The sequence below is a fragment of the Lingula anatina genome, chromosome 5, assembly GCF_051362555.1.
Source record: "Lingula anatina isolate TDL-2025a chromosome 5, LinAna3.0, whole genome shotgun sequence".
In the NCBI taxonomy this organism is placed as follows: domain Eukaryota; kingdom Metazoa; phylum Brachiopoda; class Lingulata; order Lingulida; family Lingulidae; genus Lingula; species Lingula anatina.
Window position 1 is genome coordinate 3141094 of NC_141771.1, and position 19315 is coordinate 3160408.

Below are 19315 nucleotides of genomic sequence, written 5' to 3' on the forward strand. Positions count from 1 at the left end.
AAAACCCTTTGAGAGACTTAAAAAAACTGGTTGCAAAATGCGTATTCACGCTTTTCTTTGGTTGCAAACTGCGACTTTTCGCAACCGACTGCGTGTTGCGACCGGTTTCAAAATGCGTAACTTAGTTGCTACTTTACAAAATGTTCCAAGAGGATCTGCGAGTTACCACTTGATCAGACTAGTGATAGAAGTTTAAACTCGCGCCAATGGAACTCTTTTTAAAAGGAAGATAATACCGATTGTACATGTACCACTAATCAGATGCGTATGATCTTTTGAAAGGCCTAAGACTGGTTTGCCCATTACACCTTCCAGTGTCAAAATGCAGTTAAAGCTGTTTATATTCCTTGCATTAATTTCAACAATTTCTTCCTTCCTTTTTTCACTTGTGACGCTCTTACTTTTCTTTATTATATGCTACAAAAATGACAGAGAATTGGCAATCTAGCTTAAAAGTTTTCTTTATTTTCAAATTTGGGTCACAAACCCAGACAACTGTTCTTTTTATTTCCAATTGACGTACCCACTTGTTCACATCGCAGAGAGAATCATGATCATATCCCAGTCTTCTCTGGAACGCTTTTCACTTTGCAACTTGTACTATTACATTTCCATTCTGCTCAATGCAGCTGTTCACAAGGTCAACTTCAGAGCCTTTGGAAAATCACAAGTCAACGTACGTCATTAACAATGGGGCTCAACCCCAATACGTCACTATATGATTGTTTCCTACTTTCTCGTTTTTTTTTGTTTTGTTTTAATAGGGATCTAAATTTTCACGTATCACAAACAACAGCATACATCATGCAGTACCCCTTCTTGCTCCACTTTCAAACCTCCCATTTCTGAAGGTGGTTCATTCAACAAAATGCCAGCAACCTATCCCATATATATCGTCTCTTCTTTTCTCTTTTTATTCATCACCGTCCCAGGTTTGTGCTGGGCGTCAGGATGGTTAGCCAGCTCAGGAGGACATACAGAGACCGAACTGGTTTGCAGTACCTGCTTGAGGTCGTAATAGACGCCAGAGTCCTCTTTAGTCAAGAAGGAGATTGCAATACCAGTTTTACCAGCTCGCCCAGTACGGCCAATACGATGAGTATAGTCTGGAATGGACAGAAACGAAACCATTTTTTTCATGAATGGTGTATCTGTATTCTGGAAGACTTTTATTTTAAAATTGCAAATCCAAATTATTAAAATGCAACTCTTTGAACATGTATCACATTTGTAAGCTATATTCAATAAAGTCAATAATAAAAATTATTCGTGCACTGTAGTACTGAGCTAAAAGCAAATCTCATGTCTCTAGCACTTACAAAAAATTAAAGAACAAATGGAAAGTGTACTCTTACCTTCAATATTTTTGGCCATATCGTAGTTGATAATGAGGGATACGTCCTTAATATCAATACCACGTCCTGCGACATCAGTGGCCACCAGAATGTCCTTCTCGCCTTTCTTCAAGCTGCCCAAAGCAAACTCTCGCTGCTCCTGACCCTTACCACCGTGCAGTGTGACTGCGCTGTACTGGAACAGATATAACAAGACAGTCATAGCATTTATCAAGTTTTTAGTTGTGTTCAATAAAATACAGAAAATTATTCCTGCACTGCAGTATTGAGCCAAAAGAAATTCTTGTGTCTTTAGTAAATATTTACTGTGTTTACAAATGAACCAAGATTAAGAAAGAATTTCCAAAACTGTTTTACAGTCACAGCAAAAAATTGTCAGCTTGCAGCTTGGTTTTGACCAAGCAATAGTCAAGAGGGGCAGGCTATTGTGATTGAATTTGTGCATTTATTAGCTAAAATGTGCTGGCGGAGCTATCTTATTTTCTCAAAGGGTTTAACCACAGAGCCATCCAGTAGTCATATGAACAGCCTGTGCAACCTGAAAACAGCCTATGTTACAAGTGGACAGCTTGTTAAAATTCTCAGTACATCCCCCCAAAAAAATTGATATAGCATATTGCACTTCAATACAGTCCCATTTTCAACAGCACATGCATTTGTTTTCAAATCCTGGCTAAACCCCTGAACTCACCCATCAGGAATATAGAACAAGGTCTAGAAGTGGTGGGTCGATAAGCAGTGACTGCCTCTCATTATATAGTCTTTAAGTCAATAACGACTGTTTTATTATCTTATCTAGAGAATATAAAAACCTTTTTTTCATATTAAATATTATGTGAAGTGTGACAGTATTCATCCACTTACTCCCATTTTCTCCAGTGACTTGGCCAGAATATCAGCTCCCTTCTTCTGGTTGACAAAGATTATAATAGGAGGGGTTATGCCTCTTTCTAGGATGGTCACCAGCTTCTTCCTGAAATTTCAATTAATAATAATATTAGTGTGTTAATGATGATGTAATACTTAAGTTTTTTTTCAAATTTCCATTCATCTTCAATAAAACTTTATATTCTTGATTTTTTCTCTCTTTGGCAAATCATCTGATGGTAGTATGACAAATTTCAAGTAAATACATTTCCTCTGGAGCACATTAAAATAAGTTCATAATTACAAAAATATCATAATCACATTATAAAACCACCTCAGGCCCAGTAAAAACTTTTACCTTTTCTCTGTCTCTGTCACCATGTATACAATCTGCTCCACTCTATCTATGGGTTTACCCACAGATCCTATATAAACCACGGCTGGTCGCCTTAGATAGGACCTGGCCAGTCTTTCTACTGCTGGAGGCATGGTGGCTGTGAACATGACAGTCTGAAATTATGAAGATATATTGATATATTAATGATGTTGTAAATCAATTGATCCATGAATTCTGTGTTGATTAAAGCAGGCTGTTTTAAGAATGCAATGATGCCAACATTTTGTTATTCCCTCTCTAAAATCATATCTAATACTTTTATATAAATTTCCCAATGTTAATTTTTATCAATCTGAATGTATTATTACCACTATAAACTATTAATATCATCATTATTATATTTGCATCATAATCAGCATTCAAATTTAGTAAGTATCAAATTAATTCTTACTTGTCTGTATTTCTTTTTGGATGCAAAATTTTCCAGTAGTTTCATGTCATCTTCTGCATCCTCAGTATCAGGCTTCTCATTGGTCACTGGAAGATATTCCAGAATCTTCTGTACGTCTGGCTCAAAACCCATGTCTATCATACGATCAGCCTAATTAATTTAACAAAAAAGAAAACATTAATCTTCGCATAAAGCCTGAAAAAATGAAAAGACGTACAAAATAGTCTCCATAAAATTTGTCATTTTCTTACCAGAACTTGTAAATTATTGCCACCAAGTAATCAAATGGGACAGACTTTCTTGAAGCATTAGCTGAAATCAACATTATTAAATATTGAGTAACACAAGCAAATTTTCTGGTCCCTCAGTGTCCCATTTATGCAATGTCTGCATGTAGCATGAAGAAACGAAGAAGTATTTTGATTGTGTTAGTTGTGAAATTCAGCACAATCTGTCCCACCCACCTCATCCATGACAACATATGTACACTGTGACAAGACCAGGTATCTGTTCTCCAACACATCAATCAGACGACCTGGGGTAGCTATAACTATCTGGAAAGAAAGAAGAGAAAAAAATTCAACAGAAGCAATTTTGTATTAATACATAAATTCTGATGAAGATAATAATGGTGTTAAAGAAGCAGATCAAATGAATAGCTAATATTATTAAGTTATGAATTGAATAACTAATGAGTATAAATAATAATTTCAATCAGTTATTTGACTAACTCCTGTTACAGCAGGACTTTTGTTTTTATTACTTTATTCTTTACAAGTAGACAAATATCAAACAAAAAATAAAATACACAATAATAAATAATATGAAACACAACTTCATTATGTACAGACTCAACATTCACAACAAATTGCAGAAAAAAAAAAGTTATTCCTTCATTACAAATATAAAAGAAAAACTTTTCGTTGGAGGAAAATCAACAGGCAGAGAAAAGTTCAGAACAGAACAACTGTATCCCACCTCGCATCCTTGCCGCAGCTTAAAACCTTGTTCCTCGCGAGATATTCCACCAATCACAGCCACTGTACGTATCCCTAGTGACTGGCCAAACCTCTGGCTCTCCTCCTCTATCTGCTGGGCCAGCTCACGCGTGGGGGCCAGGATCAGGGCATAGGGGCCTTGATCTGCATCTTCAATTCTTAAAGAAAATGATAGTGAGATTTTTATTTCAGCAAGAAATCAGATAGTAATATAAGAAGACAATTAAGGTAAAATGGATATTAGACCTTTTCATGAAAAAAAAAATCACTTTTTTTCTGCAAATAAAAAGTTATAAGTTTTGAATTATTAGTGGCATACTAATAATTCAGCACTTTCCATCCCTGAGTGACTCAAAAATAACAGTTAAACTTTATTGAAGAAAATTCTTCAATTTATCAATTACTTTCACATTATCTTTGCTGTATAACAGCCTAATGTGCACAGAACGTCTATAAATAATACACAGAATTCACATATACAGCTCTCTACTGATAAGCTAAAACATTTTACCTCTCTATCTTGGGAAGGGAGAGAATCCACACTAGCAGAGGAATGAGGAAAGCTGCTGTCTTTCCGGATCCCGTCTCTGCCACGCCAATGACATCACGATTCTGTAAACCAATGGGAATGGCCTGTCTCTGGATAGGGGTAGGCTCCTGAAAACATCCAAGGTGTAACATGATTTAGATGCAAGAAGATTTATAATTTAGCTGTTGGTGCAACTATGTAATTTTTTGACTTTTATCTTAATGTCACCTCCTGTGTGTAAGAATGAGACCCTAATCCTTTATAATACCCATGTTATTAAAGAGAACCTTATCGTGGAAGCCTTTACACTACAGTTATAGTATGATAAAATTATACCCTGTTGCATAAAAATATACTTTTTTGGCACTGAACTTTAGACAGAGATACTTTATGGTACACAAAAACACCACTGTAATGCAGCTTAGATCCACTTTTATATAGCCATCTACAATCTGTACCAGATAAATTGTAGACTTTCATCTCAACAAATAAAATTTCAGAATTTCAGATTCTTACTCTATAACCAATCTTATCAATAATCTCCAGCAACTCTTTACACAGGTTCCCTTCCTTCCAACTCCTCAGAGGGTTGGGGATCTTCCCTCCTTTGGTGGAGATCGTGTAATCTTCTTTGAAAATTCTCCAATCACGCTCTGTCATGGCCTCCAACTCTTTCTCTGACCAATGGCGGTCGTCGAACTTCTGTTTGGCTTCTTTCTTGGTCTCATTTTTAAGTCTCTTCCTTTATTGAGAAACATAAAAGAAATGAATGAATTACATTTAAAGTGAAACAAATTATGTGTCATCATTTTATCATCATATGTATCAATCAATTAATACAGTAATTTTACAGAAAAAGAATGGGATGTGACAAGAAAAAAAAAGAAAGAAATAAGATTGATCTCTAGCCTTTCAATCATATTCTTATTTCATAATAAAATAGTTTTTCTTACTTTTCTTGTTCTTTCTCTGCTTCTGTTCTTCTTTTTTCCATCAACTCTCCATAGAATTGAGACTGGTCTTTTTTCTGTGCCTGAAATGGGGTAAGAAGGAAAATTAAAGCCTGTGAATATATTGACTACAACATTATTACTATGTTTGTTAATTAAAAAAGGGAAAGATAATTTTTCTAGAAAAAGGCTCTGACAGCTCACACCACTGCCAATGCAACTCAATTCTCATTATTACATTAACTGTATGATTAACTAACAACCATCAAAATCTTATGGAATCTTAAGTTATCTCGTTTCTGACCTTTCATGAAAATTTATTAAGATATATTGGAAACTTTTTCAGTTAGGCTGTTAAGGGACAAACCATCAAAGGCAAATACATAACATCCCTGGCAGAAGTAAAAGACCTTAACAATGACTACGATATGATACTAAGTTTCACACTGCAGCTGATCAATTACAACAGTAACGGAAAAATTAAGTAAATAAACAAATAAATAAAAAGAAAAAGAAAAAAGACATTTGGAAGGGATGTGAGTGGGAACAATCACCTTCATATCAATCCCAGCAATATGTCCCCTGCCAAACAGCTGTATGGAGTGTCTCTCCTTGTACAGCGGGTTATAGTCCTGAGACGTGTCCTCCCCCGCGTCCCAGTCAAACACAAACTTCCTGTCATTGAGGCGACGCTGGCGTCTTTTCTTCTTTATCATCCCCAAGTATCTTTCCTGTAACATCAGAGAGATACTTTGAAAAAAAGTGAAAACATTGACAAATTTGATCAATCATTAAAGTGATAACAACTGTTTAAATCTCTCCCTTCTCTCACTGCGTTCACGTCCTCTGTTTAATTGTTTTTTGCCATGGGATCAAAAACAAAATTCGTTAACACTCACTTTAATTGCCTCCTCTTCCTTCTGCTTGTCTTTATCATGGATGGGATTCTCTCTGACACCAGCCTCCTCCTCGCGCTCTCTTCTCTCCCGTCTCTCACGACGTTCACGTTCTCTGGGGTCCTCTGTGTGACAGAAATAAAACATAATTTCACTTCTTACTATCTCAATTTTCTCGGAAAATGGTTTAATTGAAATTTCATAATTAACTAATTTTCTTCATTTTTTAGATCAATCACTCATTTAAATTAAATACTTATATATTTATAAATTCATGGCATTTACCTGTTAAACTATTATCAATAAGTATTAAATGATTTATATACTTAACATGTGTGTTACTCTTACACTATGTCACTTCAATTTTATAAAAGTGAATTTACAGACATGCTGAAAACTTTTCAGAATTGCCGGACATTTGGACTGGCAGTAATGAAAAATTTGCCGGACCAAATGGATTTTTGTCGGACCGGAAATCACTCTATTCGTTTGTAACAGATACCACCAGTACGATTAGGGTAGCTTACTTTGTTTGTGAATGTGATAGTTTTGAAATGGAAGGGAAAAAACGCTTTGGGTTTAATTAATTAATTAAATTAATTAATTTAATTTTATTAGTGAAGTATGTCGAAAGATGACTGTAAATTCAAAATTGCAGTTCTTAAAACTCTTGTCGGTCCTTTGGACCGACCAAGTCCAATTTTCTACCGGTCCAGACAAAATTTCCCGGTCATGACCAATCGGACCGACAGTTTCAGCATGTCTGATTTATCAACTTTCAACACTGGTGGCTCACCATTAGCCTCCCTGGCCTGTTTCAGAAATTCTCTCTGTTTTTGCCTTTCTTCCTCCATCTTTTTTCTCTGTTCATCTGCTGCTGCTTGTCTCTTCTTCAGTGCCTCTTCTATCCTCTGCTCTTTAGTTAAGAATTTTGGCTAAAAGTGGATACAGCAGAAGACATGTAAATACTTCAAATAACTTTCTATCTTTGAAAGAAAAATGGAAAAAGAAGATATTTACAGAGTAAATAGATACAAAGATATTTAAGATATTTACATAGTAAATAGGTGCAAAGACAACACTGTTGGAAATGACATTCACATACCTTGCTCTCTGCCTCTTCCATTGCTTTCTTTTTGGCCAAAAGTTCCTCTAAGGACAAAGGAACTTTTTTCTCTGGTTCTTCTTCTTTCTTTTCTTCCTTTGGCCTGAAATTACATGTACATAATAATACAGAACCAAGAAATGTAAATGTTGATAGTTTAAACACTCCCTTTTATTGACATCATACACTTGTATAATATGATACAAGTCATATAATAATTTATACAATATATATTTGAAGTAGTGGGTGAACATGCCTGTTTCATGTGACTAAATACGCAATTTGATCAATTCTTTTTTTTTTTCCTTATAAACCCAATCACATGGGAAATAATTAATCATCAAATGCACTTATTATCAAATTCTTCAAGTGATATGTGGCAGAAAAATACTACCATTCAACTGTAAATTTTAATATATTTAAAAAAATAATAAATAAATAAAATAAATAAATACAATATTGTCTCACTTGGACTTTTTGTCATCCTTCTTTCTTGGTGACCTAGATCTTGACCTATATTTGTCCTTGTTGCGTTTGGATCTGTCCCTGTCCCTGCTGCGACTCCTTCGCCGTCTAAAAGACCAACATCAAACTCATTAATAATGCTCTGATTACTTCAAATTACCTGACTACAGCTTATCACCTGTTCATCCACGTATCTCTCGCTTTAAGTGATAATGGAATTATAGTATACAAACTGAATTTGGTTTCACTTTCAATTATTTTCTGATAACTTATCACTGGTTAAGACTTACGTAAAACATCATTTGTCTATGACGAATTTTTTCATCTTTTCTATGGACAGTGCTAATAACAACAATTAATCAATTAACCATTAAAAAGTAAATAATAATAATAATAAAATGTGTCATTTTTCTCACCTGTCCCTGTCTCTGTCCCTAGAACGACTCCTGGACCTGTGTCTGCGTGACTCGCCGTCTCTTGACCTTTCCTGGTCTCTTCTGTCCTTCTTCTCCTCCTTCACTCTCACGTCCACATCCATGTCTGCTCAGGTTGGGGGAATTAAGTTACAGTGAACTTCCCTGCGGCAATCGCTCAATTCATAGCTAAAACATTTGAGAGATTTTTGCACGTCAACAACTTTCTAATTGAAACTAATGGGTGTTTTCTTGTCACCATTTTTAAAAGAAAATATACTGTATTCCAAACATTTTCATGATTTCAACTGGCAGTTCCATCAAAATCAAACTAAAATGTTAGTGTACCTTTTATCTTATTTTTCTGCAATTGTATTTGTAGATTATAGATTAATCTTGGTATTAGCATTAAACGTGCATTAACTGCATTCAAAATATGAAATGCACACCCTGGCCCACTACGTCTAAAGACTGACAAAAAAGCTTCACAAGACGGCAAAATACTGTATTTCCCCGGCGCCAGAACAGCGAGTTGTCGGCTCGAATCGTCGTCAACACATGAAACCAAGGCTCTCTCCTACCTGTTTTCGGTATGAATCCGTTTTCTCATTATCATTAAACGTTTAGAAAATGATGAACTATTCGGTCCGTATCTAAATATACATTTCTATCTTTGAAAGGTATTTGAAAAAATGTATACTTACGTAGAATTCACGTTTCAAGCACACGCCGGAAGTAATAAGCTTACGCATGCGCAGTGCAATTTCCGTTTCAATCTTCAAAACAACCTACGAAGTAATACCGTTTTTGTCCCTTTTTCGTGGAAACCGTAACATTTCCAGCATATGATTGCTCAAAGGGTTATCTCTGGAAAGACAGGGCCATTGGTTTAGGTTCGTCTATGAGAAAAAGCTTGACCTACTTCTTAACTTTTGACGCGTGGAATTGTGGGACATTTTTGCAACTACAACAAATCTGACAAGATGGACTTTCAGGGTCTGTGGGAAGATAGAGATGTCAGGTTTGACATAAGTCCGCAGTAAGTGTGTGTTCTGACAGGATTTTAAAATGCTCTCGTGGGGGTTCCCCCATTGATTTAATCACTTATGTGTCAAATACATCGGGTGAACAAAAAGCAAGTGAAATATTACTTTCTTTTATCAATGGACACATGTTGAAGGGTGGAGAGGGAAAGGGGGGGGGGGGTGTTCAAGATCGCATTGAAAAATATCACATAACAAAAAGTAAAAATTGCAAATATAATTTCAAGAATAAGCACATCATATTAATGATAGTGGAGTCAATCGTTCATCGGTGAACATATATAAAAACATTATTTTGAATTGAAATTTAATTTTGAATATAACTTTAGTAATTCAAGCTGAGCGTATACTAGCACGAAAATTCATGCGTTAGCACTCAGAATCACGCTAAGCGTATACCAGTAACTGGTACATGTGTTCTGTCAAAATATGAACATTACTAAAATAAACCCATCTCAGGGCCAGGTCAGATGTGTAGCTAAATAGAATAAAAATGGGGTTCATAATTATATTTTCAAAATGGACACCACAATGCTAGTATTTATTTGAACTTCAAAACAAAATTTTATGCCAATTTATTCACAATGCTCTACTGCATATGTGGTTTTTAAAATTATTTTTAACATGAATCTTAATATTTTATCTAATAGGCAAATGAGTCTTAAGCCAGGGGAGAAGATGATAGACAAGCTGGACTCTATAGAGGACACAAAAGGCAACAATGGAGACAGGGGTAGGTCTAGTGGGTGATTACATGGCCCAAAGATATAATAAGATTTTAATTGTTTCAGTTTTAATTGTGTCATTCAATTAATGAGAATCTGAGGAAGTCTTGGCCCCTGTTATTTTCTGTATGTGGACATCTAATAGCTATTTTGTGCCTTTAGGTAAAACATATTACATTAAAAATGATCATATAAAAAAAATAAAACAACAATAAACTCAATAACCTTTATATACTATAATGTTATAATTTCAGGGAGGCTCTTGGTGACCAACCTCAGACTAATTTGGCACTCAGCCAGTTTTCCCAGAGTAAATCTGTGTAGGTATTTATAAGTACACGGGAGAGTATCTTTAAAGATTTTAGCATTTAAATAAGTATAAACACAAGGTAGAAGTAACTTAATACATTTAAATGTTGATTGATGCTGTATGTAATGTAAACATTTTGGTCCAATAGACCAATTTTATAAAAAACAAATTCTATGAAATCCTGCCTTAGTCTATAATTTTTTTTTATGACTAGACAGTCTATAAAGCTGTTAAATGAAAAAATGTACACATAATTATTGTATTTTAAAAGTTTGGAATTATCCAATGATAGATCAGCTGCATGTCAATGTTTTGAAGTGCTGAATAGAATAATGATATTTTTTTCCTAGCTATTGGGTACAACTGTATAATCAACATATCAACAAAGACGGCTCAATCAGTAAGTAAAATATTATTTGATTCTTTTGCTGTATTTCATTTATTAAGGAGATGTTGTCAGATTCCTGTTTTTTTTTTTTTTTTAATTTTTAATTTTTTTTCCTCAGGAATTGTTTGTGAATATACTCTCACTTTTAAGATAGCATATATACAGTAGGTCATACTGGTGTATTTTTTGGTATTGTGATCTTTTTTTGTTCATTTTTTGTGGTTCATGTAGCATTATGTATGTGTAAAAGAGATATAACTAGAACCGCTTCAAAAAATCTTTTCAGAAACTCCGAGGAACAACTGAGGCACTCTATGTTCTGACCAAGTGCAACAATACAAGATTTGAGTTCATTTTCACAAATTTGGTAAGAGCACTACTTGCACAGTAAAAGTTGTTACCATACAATAAATATCACTCTAGCAGCATTCGGATTTATTTTAACAATTCTTTTTTTTTTTTTCTTTTTTTTAGTATTTTCTAACATCAGGAAGTATTTGTTTGACTGCAGCATTACTTCTATCATTTCTCAGTTAAAGGATGAGCATGTTTACATTTATTTTTATTTTTTCCTTTTTGAAGGTGGGGGGGGGGGGGGAGGAAATAGGGACCGCAATCAAGTGACTGCTTCCTGATGCTTGGATGAAAACATTTTTGTTTGACCAATCTGAACACATAAATTTTTGTTTCTCTGACTACAAATCATGTTCAAATTAAGGTCCGAGTTGTGCGAGTTTCAGATCCATTGCTTGCAGACTCTTTCACATTTGAATGTTCGTGATGTTTTCCACTGACTGAATTGCACTGTTGTTAAATTTGTAATTTGCAAAATGAATCTACCTTCTGATTGATTTTCAACAGCCATTATTAAGTGATATATCTTTAAGTATAATAATTATTTACGACAATAGAACCACAGTATAATTAAATCATATAGTATAATTACACTAATTATAAATATCCACCGCATGCAGGCTATTACTAGTAGATCCCATGTATACATATCTTCTCATGCATGCTCAGAATTGTTCCACACAACGCAGAATGAATGAAATATTGGAGGTAATCTCTCTGTTGGTGCTCACTTCAATGATGGATTAATATTGTGAATACTTGTGTTTTCCAATATACTTTTCCAGATTAAATGCTACATCCTATGATGACTCTGCAAACTAACATGATATTTGAAAGCTTTGTGGTTATGTGAAAACTTATGTGCATTGCATTGGTGTAATTATTAACAATATGTGTAATTATGTATCTGTGAAGAAAACCAGCTTAAATTAATCTAAATCCTCTTAGTTGTCTTGCACATTGACCAGTCTAACCCCCAGAAATGTATAGTGTTGACATGTATCCACAACCCATGCCGATGTGAGATCATTTTCAGTGGTCACTAAAGTACCCGGTACTGTACATGTATATACAGGTATATAGAGAGTGATGAAAGTCTTCAGGATTTATCTGGAAATCTGGATATTTGAACGTTGTATTGTCCCCCTCCCCCTATCACACCCACATCTAGAGTTGCCTGCAGTCTTTGGGGACTGCATTTTCAGGATTTTTTAAAAAGTTTGCTTTCATCTCTGTATATACACGTAGTACTGTGTATGGATTCATACTTGATTGCATAATTATCTGCAATATATGTTTGAGTTTTGTACTGTGTGATTTTAAATGTTTTAATTTTTGAATAAGTTAGATGAAACAGAAAATATTCTATTAAAATGTAGTTATATACAGCAAGGGACAGACTAAAGGGGTGAATTAATGTACTCTAACTACCTATTGTCTATCTTCCCAGTGATAACGAAGATGTGGTTGTTATTGTTACCATCCATTGTTATAAATTAAATGTCGTCTTTTTCCTCTGTATGCCGTCGTTGTCTCTAGGATCCTGCCAGAACACCTAGTCACCAAGGGGTAATGCATTCACATCCCTGTCAGTCGCACTGCTCAGTTGATTTTTTGAAACCTTACATCCTCTTTATTTATTTCATGCCTTGAAGACATACTGCTGCTGAACCATACTTAGATAAATTATTAGAAGCTTGCTCTTGTTATTTAAGGATCCCACTGAGAGAGAGCTGTAGTACTATGAATTATGAATCAAATACACACTTTGCATGTGCAATCAGTGGTATTTATTTATTTATCTTTGTAAATAAATTAAATGTTTTAATTTTCATCACCTTCCCTTAACTGTAGTTCTTCACCCACTGCAAAACATGTTGACCTTTTCCATCCAAAAGGGCAGTTTTTTTTTTTTTTTTGAACCCCTGGATCCCCCACCAACAGCTATACTCTGCATAAGGGCCTGTTCCACGAAACCATTTTATATCTACACTAATACTGTGCTTGTACCCCACCTAGGGTTTCAGAAGTTGCTGGAAACTCAGTGGACACATTCAGAACGGCGGACTAACAGATCTGTGGACCAAATATGGAGACCCACTATATATGCTTTCCCTATAATCTACTAGACACTGAAAAGATTCCCCATGGGGATTATGCAACAAGCATTCAAGTGGGTCGGACATATTTGATCCGCATATCTGTTAGTCCGCTGTTCTGAACGAGCTCAAAGAGTAGTATAATTACAGGATTCTAAAAATTGCACACTCAATTTCCAGTGACCTTTGAAACTCAAGGTGTCACACTCTGACTGTATCTAAATGACATAATGGCTAACTAGAATAATGCCTACACCAGCTACTGGTACATGTAGTGCTTTTTTGCTGCTTGCTTATGGAAGCTTTGCAAGATATTAATTGTTATAAGCTTGAAATGTGGAGTTATGAGATGTGTGCACACTTATAAAGATAACCAGCTTAGCTGAGTTTTAAATCAGTCAGAAAGTTAACAGCGCAGCAGTAGTCCACCTGAAAAGAAAGTGAAGGAAGGTACTTACTGCTATAATTATTTTAGTGTTCAGTTGATAGTCTAGTTTATTTGACCAAGGAATTATATCGGATATAATTCCCTGATTTGACCAAGAGTATCTTTCAGTACACACAGCATGTAATTAAAAAGATTTCTACAGCTTCATCAGCTTTCTGATTGCTTTGAATTAAGCCTAACACTTTTTTTGTGCATTTCAAATTAAGCACCCCAGCTTTAGTGTTAATGCTATTAACAAAAATATGCTTTATGCAGTAGTGCTATGCCAGTGCACAGGCCACATAAGCCAAATAGTTGTGATCTCGAGTCACAGACATGTTGCCAAGAACTGTGTACTAGTACAGCATACAGCATCACATTGCTGCCACATGGTTTTCTTGACTAAAAATTTAGAACTAATCAGTTTTTAGAATATGAGTGAAAATTAGCTAAGCATATTTTTTACTAATATTTATTTATTTATTTATTTATTTATTTATTTATTTATTTATTTATTTATTTATTTATTTATTTATTTATTTATTTATTTATTTATTTGCATAATATGAACTGCATTCTTTTGAAAATTTGTGTCATAAATATGCATGGTTTTAAATTTAATCAATTAGACTATAGGGCTTGCCATACCATTATAATTATGTTAGAACTGCACGGGTGATGACCATACAGTATATATTAATATATTGCTGGTTGCTTTTATTGCTAAAGACATTTTACACAGTTGCTACAGTGCATATACCATTATATAGCTAAGCACCTGAATAAGCATATTAATAAAATTGTGTCAGTATGCTCTGTTCAAGATGTTGAGAATAAACCTTTTATTAACAAGCACAGGTTTTGGTATAGGAGCTTTTGGTGCACTGGTTTTATTTGTTAGTGTGATATTAAAATTTTCCTTCTTTCACAGAAGTAATATACACAGATTTGTATGAAGTAAATTGATATACAGCAACATTTAAATTATTATGTGATCACAGATGCCAGGGACTCCGCAGTTATTCACGTCAGTCATTGCCGTCCACCGTGCATACGAGACGTCTAAAATGTACAGAGAGTTGAAGCTTCGTGGAGCGTTGATCACCAACAAGCAGCTGAGACTGCTGCCCCTGGAACAGGTGTATGATAAAGTCAACGGGGTCTGGAATCTGTCCAGTGACCAGGTAAACTAATGTATGCAGACATATAGCAAGCTGTTTTTAGGTAGTTTTTTTTTTTATAATTTTCCGAAATATGATTGTAAATGACCTGTAAATGACCCACATTGAGAAATGGCATTATGAAATCAAAATCAAATTTTCATTCAAAACCACTCCTCCCTCCCCCCCCCCCTTCCCCCACCCAAAACCTACAGGTTTGGCATGTGCGTTTCTGTATGTGAAAGGAGGAGAAGAGGTGCTTTATCGGCATTCCATAGACTGAATAGAAATGTGATTATATTGAATTAATTTCCCCCGCTGCCATTCAGTTTCTGTAACAGAGTTTTTAATATATTTTTTTCGCGCTGTCAGGGTAACCTGGGCACCTTCTACATCACCAATGTCCGCCTGGTGTGGCACGCTAATCTCAACGAGTCCTTCAACGTGAGCATTCCATACCTGCAGATGAAGAGTGTCAAAGTGAGAGACTCCAAGTTTGGTCTGGCTCTGGTGGTGGAGAGTTCACAGCAGGTAGGATATAGCAGTACAAGGGGAGTGGCAGTTTTACTGGGTTTAGGTGTGTGTGTGTGTGTGTGTGTGTGTGTGTGTGTGTGTGTGTGTGTGTGTGTGTGTGTGTGTGTGTGTGTGTGTGTGTGTGTGTGTGTGTGTGTGTGTGTGTGTGTGTGTGTGTGTGTTCACAGCAGGTAGGATGCAGCTGCAGTATGAGGAGAGTGGCAGTTTTGATGGGTAAAGGTGTCTTTGTTGTGCTGTGCTTACTTGAGGTAGAGTAGCCTGAATACTGCAGTATTAAAAAGAGTAGAGAATAAGTTCATCTGGATATATGATATGATATGATATGTTTTAGGGAGAGTTTATTTTCTCCATCCAGATTAATTGACAATTATGTAGAAATCAAAAGTCGTATTTACCATGAAACTATCATGATAATTAAACAACAATTTTGTGAACAGATCTGTCAGTCGTGAGCTGAATTGGAATCGCAGAAAGCTTGAAATGCTTTAATGATATGACCTTGACCCCCATTGCAGAGTGGTGGCTATGTCCTAGGATTTAGAATCGACCCCACTGAGAAATTACAGGAAACGGCCAAAGAAATACAGAGTCTCCACAAGGTTTACAGTGCCTGTCCTATCTATGGGATAGAGTTTGAGGTAGAAGATAAGGTGAGTTACCATATTGCAGGGGAGAAAGTCAATTTATTGGCCCTGAAAATGAATAAATGTAGATCAATGTAGTGTCAGTATGTCAGTATCTGATGATGTATTACATAAAAGTTGTGCTTAGCAAGCTTTGACTGGGTGGTTGATGTTGCAGACTTGCAATAAAAAGCAATGCAATTACCCTCATGAATTTTTTCTAAAGGACTTCTACAGAACTCTATAGGAATCCTATGCAGGACTCAGTAGGAAACCTACAGGAATCCTACAAGACTCTTTTAAGGATCTTACTGTACTCAGAAGGAATCCTACTGAACTCAATAGGAAACCTAGAGACTCTGTTGGGATCCTCCAGGCCTCTGTAGTATTTCTATCAGAACTATTTAGTCATCAAAATGTCTACTTCCAGCCGGAGCCATTAGAAGATTTGACTGTAGAGAATGTCCAGGATGATGTGGAGATAGAACAGACAGAGGAGCAGTCTGATGCTTTCGCTGTGAGTTCATGTTACAACAGGATGGGTCAATACCTGTTTATTTTCAACAATCTTGTTTATTTTATTTTGTATATTTTAATTATTATTTTTTTTAATTGTTATTTTCCCTGGCAGACATTTGTTGGCTTTCAGGTTATTTCCAGTGTCACAAACCACAATTAATTGTCAAGTAAACAAGTTTTTAGTAAAGTCTGTCACAACTACATTGTTTTAAAGAAGTGGTACATGAAATTAATTCATAACAGAGTGAAAAAAAACAATATCCAAATGTGTATTGTGAAATGCTTGATGTTTAGGATAAACCACTGAGCACATAAACTGAACTACTGGTAGACTGCACATAATTTGGAGCCTTTGGAACCATAGAATTTGTCCAAGCTAAACAATAATATGAATTAGGCAGTGTTCAAATCAACATCAGCTAATATCAGAAAAAATATTTAATTGCTCAAGGTAAAAAATCAGTAAAGTGAGAAGACAAGTAACCAGTTCGCAAAGTCTGCTGTATTTTAATACAATGTATATTAAAATAGAATCCTCAGTCCATGACAATGACAAATGTGTGTCTTTGTTATTCCAGTGATCATATTTTATTTTTTAATCTCTTTCCAGGCCTACTTTGCTGATGGGGATCACCAGAAGGACCGAGATCCCGTGTACTCAGAGGAGTTGGGGTTGGCAGTGGAAAAACTAAAAGAAGGATTCACTTTATCAGGTCTATGGGAGGTGTTATAGCAGGAGTTGACTGAGCTGCCATCTATAGTCTAAAACTGAAAACTGTGTGGAATGTGTTGTAACACCTAGAGTTGACTGAGCTGCCATCTATGAATGAAAACTATACTAAACGGAGAACTATGTGGAGGGTGTTAAAAATAACGCCTAATTTAGTGAGCTGCCATCTGAAAACACACTGAATTAAAAACTGTGGAGGACTGCACTCATGGAATGTATTTTTTTTTATTTCATGGTATTCATTGTTGTCATTCTCTTATTGTTCATCCTGATAGTGGGTCTGTTTGTTCAGTTTTGGTATATCTCAACTTGTTTAAATATCGCAACTTAATTGTATATTCTCATTATGAAGTAATGCTATCCGTCCAGTGAACAAAGACCACTTAATTGGCTACTACCCTGGAGAATATCGAGTATGTTGTTTAGGACATTGTACCATTGGCTGGTTTAAGATTTCATAAGTCTGAAGATAAACAGCAACTTGGTGGTGGAGAAGAACAGAATTTCAGTAAATGTGTGTTTGTGATGCAGCTGATATATAATATCCATTTACTGGGTAGATAAAGCATTCCAAATGCATTTCTTAATGCAAAGATGTTTTTATATCCAGTTATTTGAAAAAAAATCATGCTATCTGTTTTATACATGTATATTTAAATTATAAAATTTTGTATATTGCACTTTTATTAGCCTTAATAGGTGAAATGAGAAATTTTTATGTATATTTGTGGGTATTCATAAATACCTGTCTTTATAACAACAACTGGTTTATGTTTTGAATTGATAATTCATTTCTCAAAAGTGCACGTTCTCAAAATCAAGGGTCAACATGGCTCACAAACGTTAAATGTTTATATGTCCTTGAATAATTAATAATGAACATTTTAAAGACTGATTTAAAACCACTGCAACTGCTACAACACAATCTGGTTATTTGTAAGCTTACCAATGTTGTTTCTAAGAGAAAGATAAGCGATTTATATAACCCCCTCCCAAAATGAAAGTATTCCTAAAATTATTACTCTAAAATTATAATGGAATGGTGTGTTTTAAGACACTTGGTTTTAGAGTCCAAAAGCCCACTGTATTTTATGCTAATATTATACTTATCAGTTGAAATATTCACAGACAAAACAAGAGTGGTCCTTTATTAAAAAGCTGGTCATTTCACATTTTTATACCAACAGAAGTCGTACTACGTGCACATGATTAAGTTGTATCAAGTCTGTTATAACTCCTTGGTTGTAATTAACTCTTTATACCATTTGTTTAAAATATTCTTTATGTCTAAAAAGACTGAAATTTGATGATTAGTTACTATTAATTTTTAACATATTATTTATTCATTTATTTAATTTGAGGGGGTGGGGGGGTGGGGGTTCGGTTTCGTATGAGATCCAAAGGAGGAACTGTGGACCATCAAACATCGAAGCTTGAAATAGCTATCTAAATAGCCCCTAACGCAATGGCTGAGATCTCCTCTAACACAATGGCTCTACTTCATTCATTGATTGTCAGGTGCGTGTATATATAATGGTGAAGTTTACCGCAGTTTGCTCGGGCACATCACTGGTCCGGCTAATAATGGATGCAAGAATAATGTTTTTGGTATTTTAAAACTGAAATCTCAGAAACAGTGCTGTTTGTGAAATTAATGCAATGTATGCTTTCTCCTCCCTAATTTCTATTTCTTTATTTTTTTTCATTAGCATAATTATTTAATCTGATTTTATCGTAAATGTTTTATTTTTTCACAATATTATTTTTTATCTTTTTGCTTATTTATTATTTCTATCAGCATCATAATTTTTTACAATAGTCAGATTGTGTCAAGAGGATGTTCAATATAAACACAGGCACTGATTAAACAAACACCATCCCATTAGCCTACATGTATGTGATTCATTTCCTTAGAGCAACATAACCGCTTAACACAACCTAAACAGGAGGGGTGTTTAACTAACAATTTCTTGTTTTTGTTAAGTTTACTTCCTTATTTTGGCACATAGTATCATTTTAATATGATGAGGATATTTT

General features: G+C 35.0%; 2 protein-coding genes across 6 annotated transcripts; one reads left to right on the forward strand and one right to left on the reverse strand.

Annotated features, from left to right (window-relative positions):
* Positions 1–443: 443 nt before the first annotated feature.
* Positions 444–9229, reverse strand: LOC106166161 (putative ATP-dependent RNA helicase DDX23). 3 transcript variants are annotated; one of them, XM_013544634.2, is made up of 17 exons: positions 9071–9229; positions 8370–8555; positions 7957–8061; positions 7489–7591; positions 7180–7318; positions 6387–6508; positions 6042–6218; positions 5491–5570; positions 5054–5279; positions 4520–4665; positions 3989–4166; positions 3475–3564; positions 3011–3160; positions 2581–2732; positions 2220–2328; positions 1356–1530; positions 444–1106 (listed from the first exon to the last, which is right to left on the reverse strand). In XM_013544634.2, the coding sequence occupies exons 2-17, from the start codon at positions 8489–8491 to the stop codon at positions 880–882; spliced, it is 2301 nt and encodes a 766-aa protein (XP_013400088.1). In that variant the 5' UTR covers positions 8492–8555; positions 9071–9229; the 3' UTR covers positions 444–879. The 3 variants fall into 3 exon arrangements, with proteins under 3 accessions (XP_013400088.1, XP_086869543.1, XP_086869544.1); XM_087013417.1 differs by having other exon boundaries at positions 8948–9076; XM_087013418.1 differs by lacking the exon at positions 9071–9229 and adding an exon at positions 8816–8964.
* A 6-nt stretch (positions 9230–9235) lies between these two features.
* LOC106166172 (BBSome complex member BBS5) lies at positions 9236–18041 on the forward strand. Of its 3 annotated transcripts, none has more exons than XM_087013419.1 (11): positions 9236–9405; positions 10060–10142; positions 10389–10454; positions 10795–10844; positions 11119–11199; positions 11856–11894; positions 14714–14896; positions 15245–15403; positions 15922–16056; positions 16460–16546; positions 17159–18041. In XM_087013419.1, the coding sequence occupies exons 1-11, from the start codon at positions 9350–9352 to the stop codon at positions 17279–17281; spliced, it is 1062 nt and encodes a 353-aa protein (XP_086869545.1). In that variant the 5' UTR covers positions 9236–9349; the 3' UTR covers positions 17282–18041. The 3 variants fall into 3 exon arrangements, with proteins under 3 accessions (XP_086869545.1, XP_013400100.1, XP_013400107.1); XM_013544646.3 differs by lacking the exon at positions 11856–11894 and adding an exon at positions 12726–12755; XM_013544653.3 differs by lacking the exon at positions 11856–11894.
* Positions 18042–19315: the final 1274 nt, after the last annotated feature.

Excerpts from the sequence above, each read along its gene's own strand:
- LOC106166172 (XM_087013419.1), top strand. The coding sequence starts at position 9,350 with ATGGACTTTCAGGGTCTGTGGGAAGATAGAGATGTCAGGTTTGACATA. Across the intron at positions 16,057-16,459 it reads AGTTTGAGGTAGAAGATAAG|CCGGAGCCATTAGAAGATTT; the intron begins GTGAGTTACCAT and ends GTCTACTTCCAG. Across the intron at positions 16,547-17,158 it reads AGCAGTCTGATGCTTTCGCT|GCCTACTTTGCTGATGGGGA; the intron begins GTGAGTTCATGT and ends ATCTCTTTCCAG.
- LOC106166161 (XM_013544634.2), bottom strand. The coding sequence starts at position 8,491 with ATGGATGTGGACGTGAGAGTGAAGGAGGAGAAGAAGGACAGAAGAGAC. Across the intron at positions 5,280-5,490 it reads GCAGAGAAAGAACAAGAAAA|GAAGAGACTTAAAAATGAGA; the intron begins GTAAGAAAAACT and ends TTCTCAATAAAG. Across the intron at positions 2,329-2,580 it reads GTGACAGAGACAGAGAAAAG|GAAGAAGCTGGTGACCATCC; the intron begins GTAAAAGTTTTT and ends TTGAAATTTCAG.